This window comes from Danio rerio, chromosome 6, assembly GCF_052040795.2.
Source record: "Danio rerio strain M-AB ecotype USA chromosome 6, GRCz13ab, whole genome shotgun sequence".
Taxonomy (NCBI): Eukaryota; Metazoa; Chordata; class Actinopteri; order Cypriniformes; family Danionidae; genus Danio; species Danio rerio.
Window position 1 is genome coordinate 11,565,841 of NC_141026.1, and position 16,224 is coordinate 11,582,064.

General features: G+C 33.8%; 1 protein-coding gene across 1 annotated transcript in view; it reads right to left on the reverse strand.

Moving 5' to 3' along the window:
- dnah9l (dynein, axonemal, heavy polypeptide 9 like) overlaps positions 1–16,224 on the reverse strand; it is a 115,600-nt gene that overhangs the window by 74,722 nt on the left and 24,654 nt on the right. The window contains exons 18-32 of the mRNA XM_087256600.1: positions 15,922–16,176; positions 15,208–15,377; positions 14,452–14,674; positions 10,598–10,714; positions 9,406–9,492; positions 9,065–9,223; positions 8,836–8,919; positions 8,063–8,221; positions 7,832–7,954; positions 7,611–7,733; positions 5,272–5,496; positions 5,107–5,198; positions 2,290–2,416; positions 1,969–2,133; positions 1,758–1,883 (exon numbers count right to left, since the gene is read on the reverse strand). Of these exons, the coding sequence (XP_087112726.1) occupies positions 1,758–1,883; positions 1,969–2,133; positions 2,290–2,416; positions 5,107–5,198; positions 5,272–5,496; positions 7,611–7,733; positions 7,832–7,954; positions 8,063–8,221; positions 8,836–8,919; positions 9,065–9,223; positions 9,406–9,492; positions 10,598–10,714; positions 14,452–14,674; positions 15,208–15,377; positions 15,922–16,176 (2,235 nt within the window). The remainder of the gene's footprint in view (positions 1–1,757; positions 1,884–1,968; positions 2,134–2,289; positions 2,417–5,106; positions 5,199–5,271; positions 5,497–7,610; positions 7,734–7,831; positions 7,955–8,062; positions 8,222–8,835; positions 8,920–9,064; positions 9,224–9,405; positions 9,493–10,597; positions 10,715–14,451; positions 14,675–15,207; positions 15,378–15,921; positions 16,177–16,224) is intronic.

Sequence of the window (16,224 nt, forward strand, 5' to 3'; positions counted from 1 at the left end):
TGGAGCACTTCTTAAAAAGAACAAATGTCAAATAAATTTAGTGGTATTCTTACAGTGTTTTATGTTTTTACTACACTACACTACATTTACTTTTCTTTTTTCATTCTTCACCTCATAGTTAAAGTGTGTCACGTTCATTTATTACTTTATTAATATTTTTTATGTTTATTTTTTAACATATTAATTTATCCATACGTGTTTTTGATTTGCTTAAAAGAAAATGCTTATGTTGTATTTATTTGGAACAGAACTAAATCTAATGCATGTTTTTGTACACTTAAATAATCAGTTCATTAATAATCAGCTTGGAACACTGGGGAAACTGAGAGTTTCATGCTAAAATATAGTATTTTAGTATCATGTTTACAATTATTTTTATTTTAATATAAAACTGGTCGTAAATAACACTCCTAAAACTCTGAAATTAAAAAACAATATAACTGTACCTCATAGCATATTAGTAAAAACTCTCTATATATGGGTAATTCTTCAACTATGGGCACTTTTGTCCTTTGATCATATATCCAAAAATATATAATTTTGTTCAAATTCATCTTTCTTTGTCAAACTAACAATAAAATCTTCTTTAAAAAAATACTATCTTTCTATTATATATTTTTCATATTCTTTAATGTCCTTTTAGTGTCAAAATCACTTTTTTCATCTTGTCGCACATCCAGAATTTTAAACTTCAACAATGAAACTAACATGTTAAAATATTATTTATCTAACTTTTATTAATGTATCTTAATCAAGCACTAGTGAAATAATTTAAATATGTTATAGTAATTAATGTGAGACTATTAGCAATATTACTTTTTATACAAAATATAGCTGTGTGAGTATCAGAGTCATTTCCACCACAACACTGTAATGTCGCTTTAAAAAGTTTGTGTGAAAGATTATTTAGGTGGTTTCTATGAAAATGAATAGTGCCATCTGAGAACATGTTCAAGATGGAGGGAATTAAAATTTTTATCAACAACACTTGAAGGAAAATCAAGGTAAATATTGCTTGATACGGAAATACATTTATTCTAAGTCATTTCCAAACATGTTGAACCATCAAAGATGTTTTAAAAACCAAACAAAATGAGGGTAAATAAGAGTGTTTTGTATACATGAACAGCTAGTATCAATTCAAAGCTACTCAGTGAAGCTATTTTTCATTTTTTTACAATAAACTGTTGAAATGTGATTTCCACCACTGTTATTTCCATCACCTCACACATTTTTAAAATATTTCAAAAGTTCTCATCACACATTAAAAATGTTTTTACAATGTATAAGTTCATGCTCTATTTGATTCACAAATTCAGTTTATTTATTTTCTAATAAGCTCTAAACCAAACTAATATGAATTTTAGAGTGTGTCAGGTGTACAATTCAGCATTTGGTCCTATGGGACCTATTTATTTCATTGACAAATATATAATTATTATATATATTGTGGAAAGACTGGTTAAACTAGATACAAAAATGATCTTAGACAATGTTTGACTGCCATCATTTATTTCATTTTGAAGTAAGCTGTACATTGAGATGTGGTGGAATTGACATTTGTTTAGTTCACGATAGAAACAATGTTTCTCTTCTTATCTAAGTTTGTCCTCTTACAGATCTTAAAACTAGACAAATTGTATAAACTTATGAGGCTATGTTGCGTTTTAAACAAAATTTTACTTAACTTCACAATGCTAAAAGAGCCTGTAGTTGAAGAATGGGCCATATATGAAGTCAAACTCATGCTTACACACCTGTGCTGGGTAGTCAAACAGCCACTGATCTCTTGGCTTGTCTTCATATGCGGCCACAGCTTCAGAGATCTCCTGCCGAACAGTAGAGCGCATGGCCTTCTCCAGAGCATTCAGCCAACACTCTGCCTGTTACACAACAGACGGACAAATAAAATGTAAATATTTCATTTTGAATGTAGTGTGTGAGTGTGTGTGTATAGATGTCTCTTACCTGTCCCTCACACACACAGGGCTGTGAGAAGGGCACATACTCTCCCTCTCTACTGTACATTCCCAAGGCAATAGTTGTCTGGGGATCTAATTCTCCATCATCTTTCTCTTCCTTAAAGCTGAGGTCAGCCAGATTGTCAAAGAGTTTCAGTAAGTGTCTTGTCACCTGTGTGTTATACACACACGCATACATTCACACACAAACACAGAATTATTGCACACATTGTTTTACGGTTACACACACACACACACACACACACACACACACACACACACACACACAAGTATTTTTTGATTTAAACTGTTTTAATATAACAGCAACCTGTCTGGGCTGAGTTCCCTTAGAAACTATTTCCAGCAGGTCACTGGCCGAGACGAAGTAAAAGCGTGGAAATGTCAAACGCTTCGTCTCCAAATATTCAGCCAGTGCCTTCTCGCACACTGACAGCCTGAAATACACATTAACAGACACACAAATTATTTAGGTTTTCAGACTTCTTACATTTTTTCCAAAGTCAAATTTAATGAAACGCTTCACCTTTTCTTTTCTAAAAAGGCTCATTTTAAAAGTTTTCTAAAGTTCAATTCAATTCAAGGTTATTTGTATAGCGCTTTTCACAATAATTATTGTTTCAAAACAGCTTTCTGAAAAACAGTACAGTTAAAACATTATTGTATTACAATCAAACTCAAAAAAGTTAAGGTGATCAGTCAACATAACTTTATTAGTTACTAATAACATTAAAGGGCACCTATATAACCCTTTTTACGAGATGTAAGATAAGCCTTTGGTGTCTCCAGAATGTGTCTGTAAAGTTTCAGCTCAAAATACCTATTAGATGTATTTGTATATGTATAGCCTCCAGAATTTGTGTCTGAGTACAGTATAGCTGTTTCTGTAGCCTGTGGCTTTAAATGCAAATGAGCTGCATCTCCCCGCCCACTGCTCCCATGTGTGTGTCTGCTTCTTATGCATTACGTCAGATAAACAGCCGTCAGTGACAAAGACAGACTCGGATAAAGCTGAAATACAGCTCATTGTTTAAAAATACTAAGTAAGTTTTTTTATGTATTTGTAGTAGAGTTTATTCAAGCCTTTCTGAAAGGATGAGTCTCACACAAATGCTGTTCACAGTACACACACACATACATGTATATTATCGTTAACTTGCACCATGCAGCCATGGTGATTACAGTGGTTAAGAATTACGTAGTGATTTTACTTTCTTTATTACAAACATGCTCTGTTTTAAAAACGTTTTAAACTTATAAAACTTATAAAAATCACAGAAAGTTGGAAGAAATATTTTAATCCCAAAATGTTCTGTGGACATGTGTATACATGTTATTATAGAAACATGGCGCCTGTTAATTAATTCAGTGGGCGGGGAAACCGCACTCCTACATCACGTTGCTGTGGGCCTCAGAATCACTGGAATTTGAGGTCTTTTTTAAAGTCAGGAAATTTGTTGGGTTTCTTTCCCTCCAATATGACTGTGGACACACTATACATACACACAGTTCTGTCCAAACAGCTTACTTTTCATCATAGGTGGCCTTTGGCTATTTAACTAGTAACTAATAGCTTTTAGCAGCTAACAGTTGACTTGAACCATATTTTAATCTATTCAGCCAATGTCTTGTTCTGGCCAGGTCACTTTTAGCTTGGTTTAGCATAATGAGCTGAATCAGATTTGACCATAAGCATTTTGTTTTTCAAAAAAAATCAAAAAAGAGTTTTTAACATAAACATAATTTAAAAATAGCCCATTCATACGCTGCAAAACCGGCAGAATGCATCTAAAAGAAGGTCAACTGTTTAACTGTTTTAACTCTAGGAGACTTGTAAAATGAGCCTTTTTAAAAATAAAAAGGTGGATTTTCCACTTTTCAAGCACTTTTCAGCTGCATTTTGATTTTTTTCCAAAACTTTACAAGTGTGGCAAATTACATATTCACAAACAGTTCCAATCAGAATTATTAAACCCCCTGAATTATTCGCCCCCCTGTTTATTTTCCCATTTTCTTTTTAACGGAGAGATTTTTTCAGCACATTTCTAAACATAATAGTTTTAATAACTCATTTCTAATAACTGCTTTATTTTATCTTTGCCATGATGACAGTAAATAATATTTTACTAGATATTTTTCAAGAAACTTCTATACAGCTTAAAGTTACAATTAAAGGCATAACGAGGTTAATTAGGTTTACTAGGCAGGTTAGGGTAATTAGGCAAGATATTGTAGTCTCATTCGGCGACGTGGAAGTGCGCTTGTTTTTGCGATTGTTTTAGAACTTCCAATTCAGTTTCTTATGGGAGAAATTACTAAGAATAATAAACATCAGGAAATGATCAAACTACTGTTCATGACTAAATAGAATAATATAATTATATCAGACGAAACAAATTCCAATAGCTCCACCCGCTTATACGTCAAGAATAAGGTCAATAGCATAGTATAGTATAGTATAGTATAGTATAGTATAGTATAGTATAGTATAGTATAGTATAAAACATTAGTATAGTATAGTATAGTATAGTATAGTATAGTATAGTATAGTGTAGTGTAGTGTAGTATAGTATAAAACATTATAGCATAGTATAGTATAGTATAGTATAGTATAGTATAGTATAGTATAGTATAGTATAGTATAGTATAAAATAGTATAGTATAGTATAGTATAGCATAAGTATAGTATAGTATTGTATAAAACATGACAGTACAGCACAGCACAGTATGATATAGTATAGTATAAAACAGTACAGCACAGTATAGTATAGTATTGTATAGTATAAAACATGACAGTACAGCACAGTATAGTATAGTATAAAACAGTACAGCACAGTATAGCATAGTATAATATAGTATAGTATAGTATAAAACAATACAGCACATTATAGTATAGTGTAGAATAGTATAGTAATTATTTTATAAGTAAGATACTATTTAGTAAGATACATTATTAGAAAAGCAATACAATTACATTTTTCAAGAACTTTATCCAAAATGTCTTGAAAACACTCACACTAAAATGACTACATTTCAAAGTTTTCCCCTATGAACCCTGAATTTAACAATGAACTGTTAAGATGAATTATTCTGGGCCATTTACACTGGGAATAATAACGCACACTACCTCTGCTGAAGAGTTTCGAGTTGCTCCAAGAAGCCTGGCTGGTTAGTGACCTTTATCACATTTTCTGTCTCCACAATGCTGATCATTGAACCCTAAAACAACATTGAGCGTTACATCCTTTTTAATGTCCATGGCAAAATCCTGCCTGCATTTTCAATGCAATACCTGGAAGTCCTGATGGATGCCCTGAAAACGCTCTGCCACATGGGCCAGCTGGTTCCGGATGTCCTCAGAGTTGGTGAAAATGCTCTGAAGGTGAGCCCAGGTGCGCTGAACGGCCAGCCATATGCCAATCACCAGATCAGCCACCACCAGTTTTCGCTGCCAGCCGCTCACTTCCACCATGAAATACTCCACATATTTACTCATGAGAATATTCTGCAGCTGAACCTGAGGATCACATTCAGTCAAAATGGTAGCATTAACTAAACTGATCTGACTGTATTTGAAATTCATCTGATTGATATGAATTTAGCTGATGTGAAGCAAACAGATTAGGGTCGGTTTTCTTAAAAATTTTCAAACATAGCTTTTATTTTTTACGCATTTTTATTAAAGAATACAACATTGCATCGAGTATGATGCAGTGTTAAAGTTTTGGGGTTGTTTTGCATGTTAATCCATCAATTTCTAGATACCATAATGGTTGTAAATACATGTAGAAACCAACAAACATGCTTAGGACATATAAAAGAGGAAAGGAATAAATTTATAATAATATAAAAAAATAATCATAATAAAATAATAACAAAAAAAGGACTAAAAGAGCGGAGTGACCTTGGGCTGGTTGCACCAGCAGTGAGTACGTTAAAATGTAGCCTAGTTGAGATTTAAGGGATACTAAGTTACAACTTACACTATTAACTAAATATACTAAATATTTTTGTGTTGCACCACTAAACTTAGTTTAAACGTAACGCTACGACTGAATATTTACAGCAGCATCCCGCCATGCATAAAGCTAGAAAAGAGAAGATTAGTATACAATGAGGAGCTCATGATAATAATAAAGAATGACCTCCCTCTACTCACAGCCTTATTTTCCTCCAAATTCTAGCATTTTTTCGGTTTGTGAAAGAAGAATTCAATTTTCTTTCATGGAGTGTTTTGTATTAATTGTATCAATCAATTAAAACGAGGATGTCTTTATGACTGATTTCTTCTCCCTGCTCTTTTGTCTTTCATGTGTAGGATTTTTTTTTTAAATATTCGTTTAATGTTTTGATAACTTGATATGTATTTCTCGTGCATTCTTGGCTCCCAATGCAGGTATGTGCATCGTCTGTAATAATGAGTGACTGTAATGTAATTTGTCATTTCATTTTCATAGGACAGTTATATATAGATGCATTAGTTTAACGATTAAAATGCTTTTTAAACATGCAGTTAAATTGTTTTCATGAGTAAATTCAACTCTAAGCTCAAAGATATGTCCCCCTAACTTACGATTTTTAACTGAGTTAACAATTTGTAAGTTGGATTTTTTTACAGTGTAGATGATTTTCAAGTGCTACTGAAGTTATGATGCTTTTGACAATAGGCAGTAAATGAATTTTACAATCTTTTTTACTTTTACAATCTACTTAGGCTTATGATGCTTTTTGGAATTTTAGCCCAGATCATAATCAAACCAAACTGATCGGATCTGAACCAAATTAAGGGAACTTTTGGTTCAGTTTTCTTCGTTTGTTTAATCCAGACCAGAAGAAAATGTACACCATTTTGTATTGGTTCACTTCTTCATTAGTATGAATCTAAATCTTTTATGATGTATATTTTGTTTGCGTGTGTACCTGTGACATTATTTTCAGTTGAGAATTTCAGAATTATTCTTTACTTTAATTACACTGTTTGTAGTTGAGAAAAGGTTTTAAAAATATCAAATAAATAAATAGTTAATTATATTAAAAAATTAATATTAATTAAAATTAATTAATTTTAATTCAACCAAACCAGATTCCCAGGGCTGGGTTCCGGCCTGAAGGGCAGCTGTTGCATAAAATATATGCTAGAGTAAATGGCTGTTTATTCCACTGTGAACGGTTCATATACCATGAGTGAGTGAGTGAGTGAGTGAGTGAGTGAGTGAGTGAGTGAGTGAGTGAGTGAGTGAGTGAGTGAGTGAGTGAGTGAGTGAGTGAGTGAGTGAGTGAATGAGTGAGTGAGTGAGTGAGTGAGTGAGTGAGTGAGTGAGTGAGATTGTTTGTTCGTTTATTCGTTAGTTCATTCGTTCGTTCGTTCGTGAGTGAGATCGTTTGTTCGTTCGTTCGTTCGTGAGATCATAAGTGAGTGAGTAAGTGAGTGAGATCGTTCGTTCGTTCATGATTGAGTGAGCCAAACCAGCCAAAAGTGAATGAATCATAAATTAATCAAATCTGAATGAAACTGAACTGACCTTAATTCTGAACTGAACTGAACAAATTTAATTATATTAGAATAATGCTAAACGGATCTGAACTGAAGGTGATTTCCGCTAAACTCAGTTGACTGCTACAGAAAGTTACCTGGTTGTCCTCCAGGGTATCAATGAGGTTCTCGTCAGCCTTGAGCAGAGGTGTTCCAGTACTGGTGTGCATCTCATATGACAGAGACATCATGGACCACGTCTGCTGGATCTCACCCAGAATCTGCATGCACAAAGGATCAATTTAATTGTATCCCAAAATGCCTTAGTATCCCAAAATCCCAAAATGAGAGTTTCTCAGAATCTCATGTCTTTTTATACCTTCTCGATTCCCATCTCTTTGACTGCTTTATCCACAATGTTTTTCACTTCTTCCTCCACACGGTGGAGCTGTAGCTCTAAGAGATCCCCAAGTGTGGTGTTTTCATCCATCACAAAACTCACCTACAGGGACATGAAGACAGATTTGTTATTCTCTATCCTTCACTCGAGTTGCGTTTATTGTGATGCTTATTTAGTCACCGTTACTTCTAAAGTGCATGAATGTCGTACCCCTGTTGTGTGCATGAGCTGTTGCCAGTGTCTCTCTCTGACAGCAGAGTTCTGAAGTTCATTAACAGCTCTCAGCGACGTCAACAAATTCTTAACGATGGACTCCAGACCATTGTAGACGTCCCACACACGCACCTCTTTGTCCAAAGTCTTCATCTCCTACACATTCACACAAATAGCAAGCACTGAAGTACTATAAGAATTCATCAAAACAATAAACATACATTGTTAATCATCTAAATAATTAAAAAATAAACTTCTCACAGTAAAAATATTCAAGGCTTTTATATTTATCATTCATTCCCTCATTTTCTTTTCAGCATAGTCCCCTTATTAATCTGGGGTCGCCACAGTGGAATGAACCGCCTACTTATCCAGCATATGTTTTACACAGCGGATGCCCTTCCAGCTGCGACCCATCACTGGGAAACATCCATACACACACATACATTACATTAATTTAGCTTACCCAATTCACCTATTTGTCTTTGGACTTGTGGGGAAAACCGGAGCACCGGGAGGAAACCCACGCGAACAAAGCAAAAACATGCAAACTCCACACAGAAATTCTAACTGACCCAACCAAGGCTCAAACCAGCGACTTTCTTGCTGTGATGCGATTGTGCTACCCACTATGCCACCATGATGCCCTGCTTTTGTATTTATTCATGTTGTATATATGTTTTAGATATGCTCAGTTACTGTAATTTGTGATATACTTCATGTTCATGCTTTATGCATGCCATGAATGTAAAGGAAGGTGTAAACTCTACCTTAGCAAATCTTCTGAGCTCCATGTCCATCTGTTCCACATTGATCTCCTTCCATGGAGTCTTAGTCCAGTCTGAGATGCTAGACTACATTACCCATCATTCCCAAAAGGAAGCCAAAAAGAGAATAATATTGGGGAAATTTTTTAGAAAGGACACCACAGATGTTTCATTGTAAATGGGTTATTGGAATACTTTGTACTGTAAATATTGTGTGCGATAAAGATTATACCTTGACAAACATAACCATATCCCAGACTGCTTTAACCAGGATGATGTCTGACCGACACTGACGAAGTTGTTTGTAGTCCGGAAAACTGACCTCAAACAGATTGGCTGTTTGTTGAAGCTTAGCCATCTCACTCTCTAAATGAGCCACGGCACGGTTAGTCTACAAACAAACACCAACAAGTACATTATGCTCATTTAAGCATATAAAATGCAACACTCGTAAATACATTTTTGAGTTAGCACTGTCTGGGCTAAAGCAAAGACAAAACCATTTAACTTACTTGAAACCCAAACTTTGGCAATGAGTTGAAAACACACTCAGAAATAAAAACACAAAAGTACCTTGTCAATGAGTTTGTAGGGCTCCTCTAGTCTGATGAAGAATATCGGTTCAGAGCGGAACTGCTCTCTGAATTCATGCTGTTTAATCTAAGAATCCAACAACAGATGATCAGTATCATGTTCAAAAGGTCTCAACAATAAGATTTTTTTCTGCTTGTCTCTTGTACATCAAAAACGACCACAAAATCTAACTTTGGGTTTGCTACTTTTATGTTTATATATTTATTCATCTGTATTTTTACATTATTTATATACTATAATGTGATTTTATTTATACAGGCGAGCCTCATTCCAGATTTGAAGGTACATTTCAATCACTTTTCATTCATTTTCCTTTAACTGGAATGATTTACAGCACAACAAATGTACAGTTTACAGTAATTATTATTAATCCATTATTAATATAAAATAGCGCAAAATACTTGAATATCGTTGGAAAGGGAACATTTGATTAAGTTACCAATTGTTTTTTAACTTACTGTTAAACTTTTTACACTTTAACAAAAACCATAACAAAAACAGCGTTGACATTTCCTACCGTCTTTGTTTTTGAAAAATACTAGAACGTTTACTTAGGTCTAATCTATGTCAAATATACCCCCATTTCTACAATTACCCATGGCATCTCCCTGTTTGCCCGGCTGTTTCTTATGTCAAGTTCAATTAATTAAGAATAAACGTCTCAAGTATTTAGGAGCGTTGAATCTGTATGTGTGTGTGTGTGTGTATGTGTGTGTATACAATATGTAAATATATATATATATATATATATATATATATATATATATATATATATATATATATATATATATATATATATATATAAAATGCAGAAAAAGATGTTACAATCAAATAGAGAATTTCTTTTAAATTGTAAAGTTTAGCTTTATTTATTTTTTTATATATTTTTATATTTTTTTAATTTTTATAAAATGTAGAAGAACATGAGAATAATAGTAGAATAAATAAATAAATAAATAAATAAAGGTTTAAAATAAACACTTTTCTTTGGACATACAGCATAAGAGGAAATATCAGGCATGGGTGAGCCTTGCAAAATTGATCAAAGAAGGATTTGAGCCTGAAAAAGGTTGAGAACTTCTTGTTTAGATTAGCAGAATTTACAACATGAAACCCATATGATCAACGCAACTTAAAAAGAAGATTTGTGTCATTTTCTTTACGCTCTTACCTCAAACCGAACACACTTTCTGCGTATGACAGCTACTTCGTTGGACTGGAGAGGAGCGACCTCATGTTTTACTGTAAATGCCACCTTCTTTAGATTCTTCCATTTCTCTGGCAGAGCCTGTAAAAACACATGGGCTTGTTAAAGTGGATCAGACATGTATTAAAGCTGCACAATCAGAAGCACATTGATGAGAAAGAGAGTTTTGAGTGTATTGCCATATCAGCTTGTCTGGCTTTATCACGGCAGCAAAAACACACAATTTACTAACATTTTATAAATATCAGTTTTCTATAATAAACAGGTTTATAACAATAAAAAGACATCAACAGCAATAAATAATACATAAAATACACTGTAAAATGTTAGCTTTACTCTGTGATTTAAATACATACTTCTTACAGGGTTTTGTAGAATTACAGTACCTTGCAGGGTGAAAATAACAATTATTAGCCGAAAAGGTGTAATGGCTAATGCCAACGTCAGTTTGAGGGGAAGGAGAACAGAGGCCATTTTGTTTTAATGGAAGTCAATGGAGAAGAGTCATCACTATACAGACCAAACGGCTTTTGTGAGGAAATAACTAGTCATTTAATCAATCGAAACCCTGTTCGCTAATCTTCAGCATGTTTTACACTAAACAACACGTTCATGGTGAATCAAATGTATATTTTACCCTAATAAAATTGTTTATTGTATTGTACCTATATTGTATGACGGTTTTTGTTTAAAAAAATGTAAGCTAAAGTGACTCTTTGCCTTAAATGTATACCCCAATGAAACATTGAATCATTGGGTCAGTAGCAAAGGTTGTTAAATACAATAAAATTGTCTTTGAAATGTGTCATTTATTTGTGTAGTTCTAATTGTCGTCCTTCCTACTTCCAGTATTCTCAATTGTACAAAAGACGCTTGATAGCATTTAAGTTCTGGAGTAACATTTACTTTATTTAAGGCAATCTGTTTGCATGGTTTTAAAAGTAAGTACTGGATTAAGAGAGAGAGAGAGAGAGAGAGAGAGAGAGAGAGAAGAAGAAGAAGAAGAAGGCCAGATCTCAGGGACACAAATGTCAAATCACATACAGAGGAGAAACTCTAGAGCATTGTAGCAGTTACTCATACCTGGGCATCCAGATCTCTGCCTCTGGGGGCTTCAATCTCGCTGTCAAGACCCTGAGCGAGAGGGCTCGCAGAGCATTCTATGCCATAAAATCACGCTTTTGCCAATTACAGTTACCAACTAAAACATGGATTAAATTATATCACGCTATTATCAAACCTATATTACTATATGGGAGTGAAATTTGGGCACCAGTATTAAAATTTGAAAATTGGAATAAAAGTTTAATTGAACGAACACAATTAGAATTTGCTAAAAACATATTACATACCCACAGAAACACGTCTAACATTGCCTGCAGGGCTGAACTGGATTTATACCCGCTAAATTTGGAGATTCAGTAACGAGCTGTTCAGTTCTGGCTGCACCTGCATCAGTCGGACCCCCAGTCTGTCCAATATAAAGCCCTTCTGGCTAATGAAAAACCTACAGTGTCTCATCCTCTAAACACACTGGTATCTGAGCTACTGGAAAAAACACAAACCGAACCCGTCCCCAAACAAAACCTTCACAAACAAATTGACAAAACATTAAAATATAACTATGATGAAAAACTAAAAACTGAATTCAACCTCCAGACTAAACTTAAATGTTATTCGGCCCTAAATAGAACCACACAGTTGGCAAATTATTTATCATTAAAACAATTAAAAGAAAAGCACATTCTTTCTAAATATCGCCTCTGTGATCATGACCTAGAAATAGAAAAAGGCAGACATAAAAAATCCTGGACTCCTAAGGAAAAGAGAATATGTAAACAGTGTGACACAAACCAAATAGAGGATGAGACAGACTTCCTTCTGTTTTGCCACAAATACACCACGACTAGAGAAATATTTTTCCCCCAATTTGAAACATTGATCAATTCATTTTTTAATTTAAATGACTTTACCATATACTCGGAGAGGACGAATTGACATTTAGACTAGCTGCAAAATATGTATATACCCTACACACCATAAGAAATGGTTAATGTAAATTTGTGTCTTATTTAAATAATTTAAACTTTTTACTATTATTATTATTATATTTATCAAATGTATTGTTTTTTTTTTGTGTGTGTGTTTATATCTTATCTGTATTACTATTAATTATTATTTTCAATGGTTTTAATATGTTTCATATTTAAATTGCTTTGGCAATACTGTATTTAATGTCATGCCAATAAAGCAACTTGAACTGTGAACTGAGAACTGAGAGAGAGAGAGAAAGAGAGAGAGAGAGAGAGAGAGAGAGAGAGAGAGAGAGAGAGAGAGAGAGAGAGAGAGATTTAATTTAGTTAAATGAGTTTTAATTTTATTGCCATTTCAGCTTCTATGGCTATGTCATGGCCAAAAAAACTGATCAAGGTTACCTCATTTTATAAATACCACTTTTCTATAATTATAAAAATGTCCTAATATTTAAAAGTCACTAACAGCAATAAATAATAAATATGGTAAAATACATAATAATAAAAATCTAAAACAGTTTTTTAAGGTTTCCTTTTGATAAAATTCTACAATTTTAGATGGATTCACATTTTTTAAAATTTCATTTAATGTCTCTACAGATAAAAATTGTAGTCTGATAACATTAAAAGTGGGGCATTCCACAAGAATACGTTTGACAGTTTGGTTTTTCTTGCAATATAGACATTTTAGTGGTTCTTCTCCTTAGAGTAATTGTTCATGTGTGAGTCTCGTGTGTCCAATGTGGCATCTTCTATACACTCATCTCATCATGTCTTGACCTAAAAAATAAATAAGATTTTTTTCCTAATTCTTGCCGAATTTCAAAAAGTTTATTTTCTGGGCACTGATCCTATTCTGTTTGCCATTTGTTTATAATATAGCCTTTTATTAATGGCTTTAGATCGGAAGGTGGGATTTTACACTGCTTTAGCTTTCCAGCTTGGGCAGTTTTGGCGGCTTTGTCGGCTTGTTCATTTCCAAATAAGCATGTCCTGGGATCCAGCGAAAGACTAGATTATAAAACCTTCTCTGTAGTTCGTTCACTTTGATTAAAATGTCAATAATAATGGGATGCTTCAGTTTAAAAGAATTTAATGTCTGTAGACAAGATTTTGAGTCCGAAAAAATAATAAAATTTTGTTCTTCAGCATTTTCAATGTGTTCCAGCGCTAAAAAGAGAGCCTTTGCTTCAGCTGTAAAAATTGAGCTTTGATCAGGAATGCGAATGCCGAAGTGTGATTGACCCATTACTATTGTGAACTGGATTGCTTTTTAAAGTTAACTCTGTAATTCCCAGGTGAACTGAGAAGACATTACCTTAGTACAACTTAACATAAACGAGCAGTAATACTCGCAAAGTGTATTTAAACTAAAATAATTTAATTGTTAAAAATAGTCATGCAGAGTAGCCTTAAGTAAGACAAGAACATCTGAAGTGAATGATTAAGTATCCAAATTAGTTTTAGCTTACTGGAACTCTCTAGTAAGTGTACAACAGTAGACAGGCACTTGATAGTACTACATACTACCTCCAATTTCCCCTTACTTGTTTTTTTTTCCAAGATAATTGGTTTGTATGCTTTTTTTTAAAGTAAGGTTTACTAATTAGATTTTACAATGTAAGATTCAAGTTTTTTAAGATTTACTTTAAAAAAAATTATACTATTTTAGAAGGATTCACATTTAAAAATATTTCCCTTAAAGTCTCACCACATAAAATTGTTGTCTGATAACATTAAAAATAGGGCAATCCAAAAGTATGTTTAGCAGGTGGATGACGTTACCTCCAGCAGGATGTAAACATGCTCAGGCAGCTGTTGGTTGTAGGTTTTCAGCAGGTCAGATGTAGCTTTGAGGGGTCTGAAGAGCTGCTCTGTGCTCATTTGGCGGTCTCTGATGGCCTTCAGGTGGCTCATGATGTCCACCAGTTTGCCATAATCCCCATCAGTTACAGTCTTTGCCAAACCAAGATTTGTACTCTCAATGAATGACCCCAACTCCTGCACGCTGATACAGAGAAAATTATCATTGTTGTACTTGAATTACAGCTATGAAAAAATAAAAAGGCCACATAAAAATTGTTAGCTTTTCTGGATTTACTTGATTAATTAAGTATGGTTTTGAGTATTATGTTTATTTATTATACAGATATAATTTTTAATACATATATGTTTTATATGGTGTGTTTTCTTTTGGAAATTGACAAATGGTAAGAATAACAAATGTTTTCATGAAACATCTGGGTTATTTCACCAATTACTGATTTCTTGTCTGGGTTAAAACAATGCTATTGTGTTGTATAATAAATCCTATAGATATGTCTGAAAAAACGGCACCTTTTTGTTATTTATTTATATATATATTTTCATTTTCATCAGTTTACAGAAACAAATAACAATTTTATAAATAATTTTAATAAATCCAAATAAATTTTAGTTTATCTCTCTATTTTCTCCATAACTCTATAAGATCTTGATCTACTGTAAAGAAAAAAAATCAATGATAATATTTGTCATAGATGAATTCTGAATTACTGTTACCTGGCATTAACGTGGTTGAGTAAGTGTTCCTTAAACATCCAGCTCCACTTCTTAATGATGTTCATCAGAGATCTTTTAAAAGGGTTTATGTCCACCTGACACCAGCCACAGAACACTCTCTTCTCCTCTAACACACGCACCTTCTCGTAAAGATCCTCAAACTCACTGATCTAATGAGAAATCAGTGAGACAGAAAAAAGAGAGCATGATGTTTTTACTAGTATATTTGTTATGCCAAGAAAATTAGATACTTTATATAATGTCTGCCGTTAGTTTTAAAGCAAACTGTAGGTTTTCAGGTGGCATGGTGGCTCAGTGGTTAGCAGTTTTCCTCCGGGTGCTCCAGTTTCCCCGAAAGTACAAAGCCATGCGGTATAAGTGAATTGGGCAAACAAAAATTGTCGTAGTTTGTGTGCCTTTGTGAATGCAAGAGTGTATGAGTGTTACCCAGTACTGGGTTGCGGTGTAGCTGGAATAGTTGGTGGTTCATTCCCCTGTTGCACACCCTTGATAAATAAGGGACTAAGCCGAAAGAAAATGGATGAATGAATGAATCTAGGGTATCAAATGTTAGTTGTTACATTAACAATATATAGTCTTCTTTTTATAAAAAGAAATGTAATTGTGAAATATTTAGGCTTTAATAATTATATCATGTATTTCAAAATCACACAAAAAATCACTTTTAATATTCACTCCATAACTGACAGATACCTGCTCTCTGAAGTTCTGCAGTTTGGGTGGATTCTTAGGTAGCTCATAATCTGCATAAAGCTCCGCCTCTTCAGCAGAGAGGGCGTGTCCATAGAGCAGAAACTGCCTCATAAACTCCGCCCTGTCTCCAGTCCAAAGGTAACGGTAGGAATCGAAGGAATGCTGGAATTCTTTGACCTTAGCAATGGCTCCGCGAGCACGATATCGCACCAGCTGAGCCAACTCCACTAGCTCAGGTATCTGATCTACATCCTCCTAAAAAAAAAATGACAGGACAAAATCAGACATAAACCATGTTGCGGA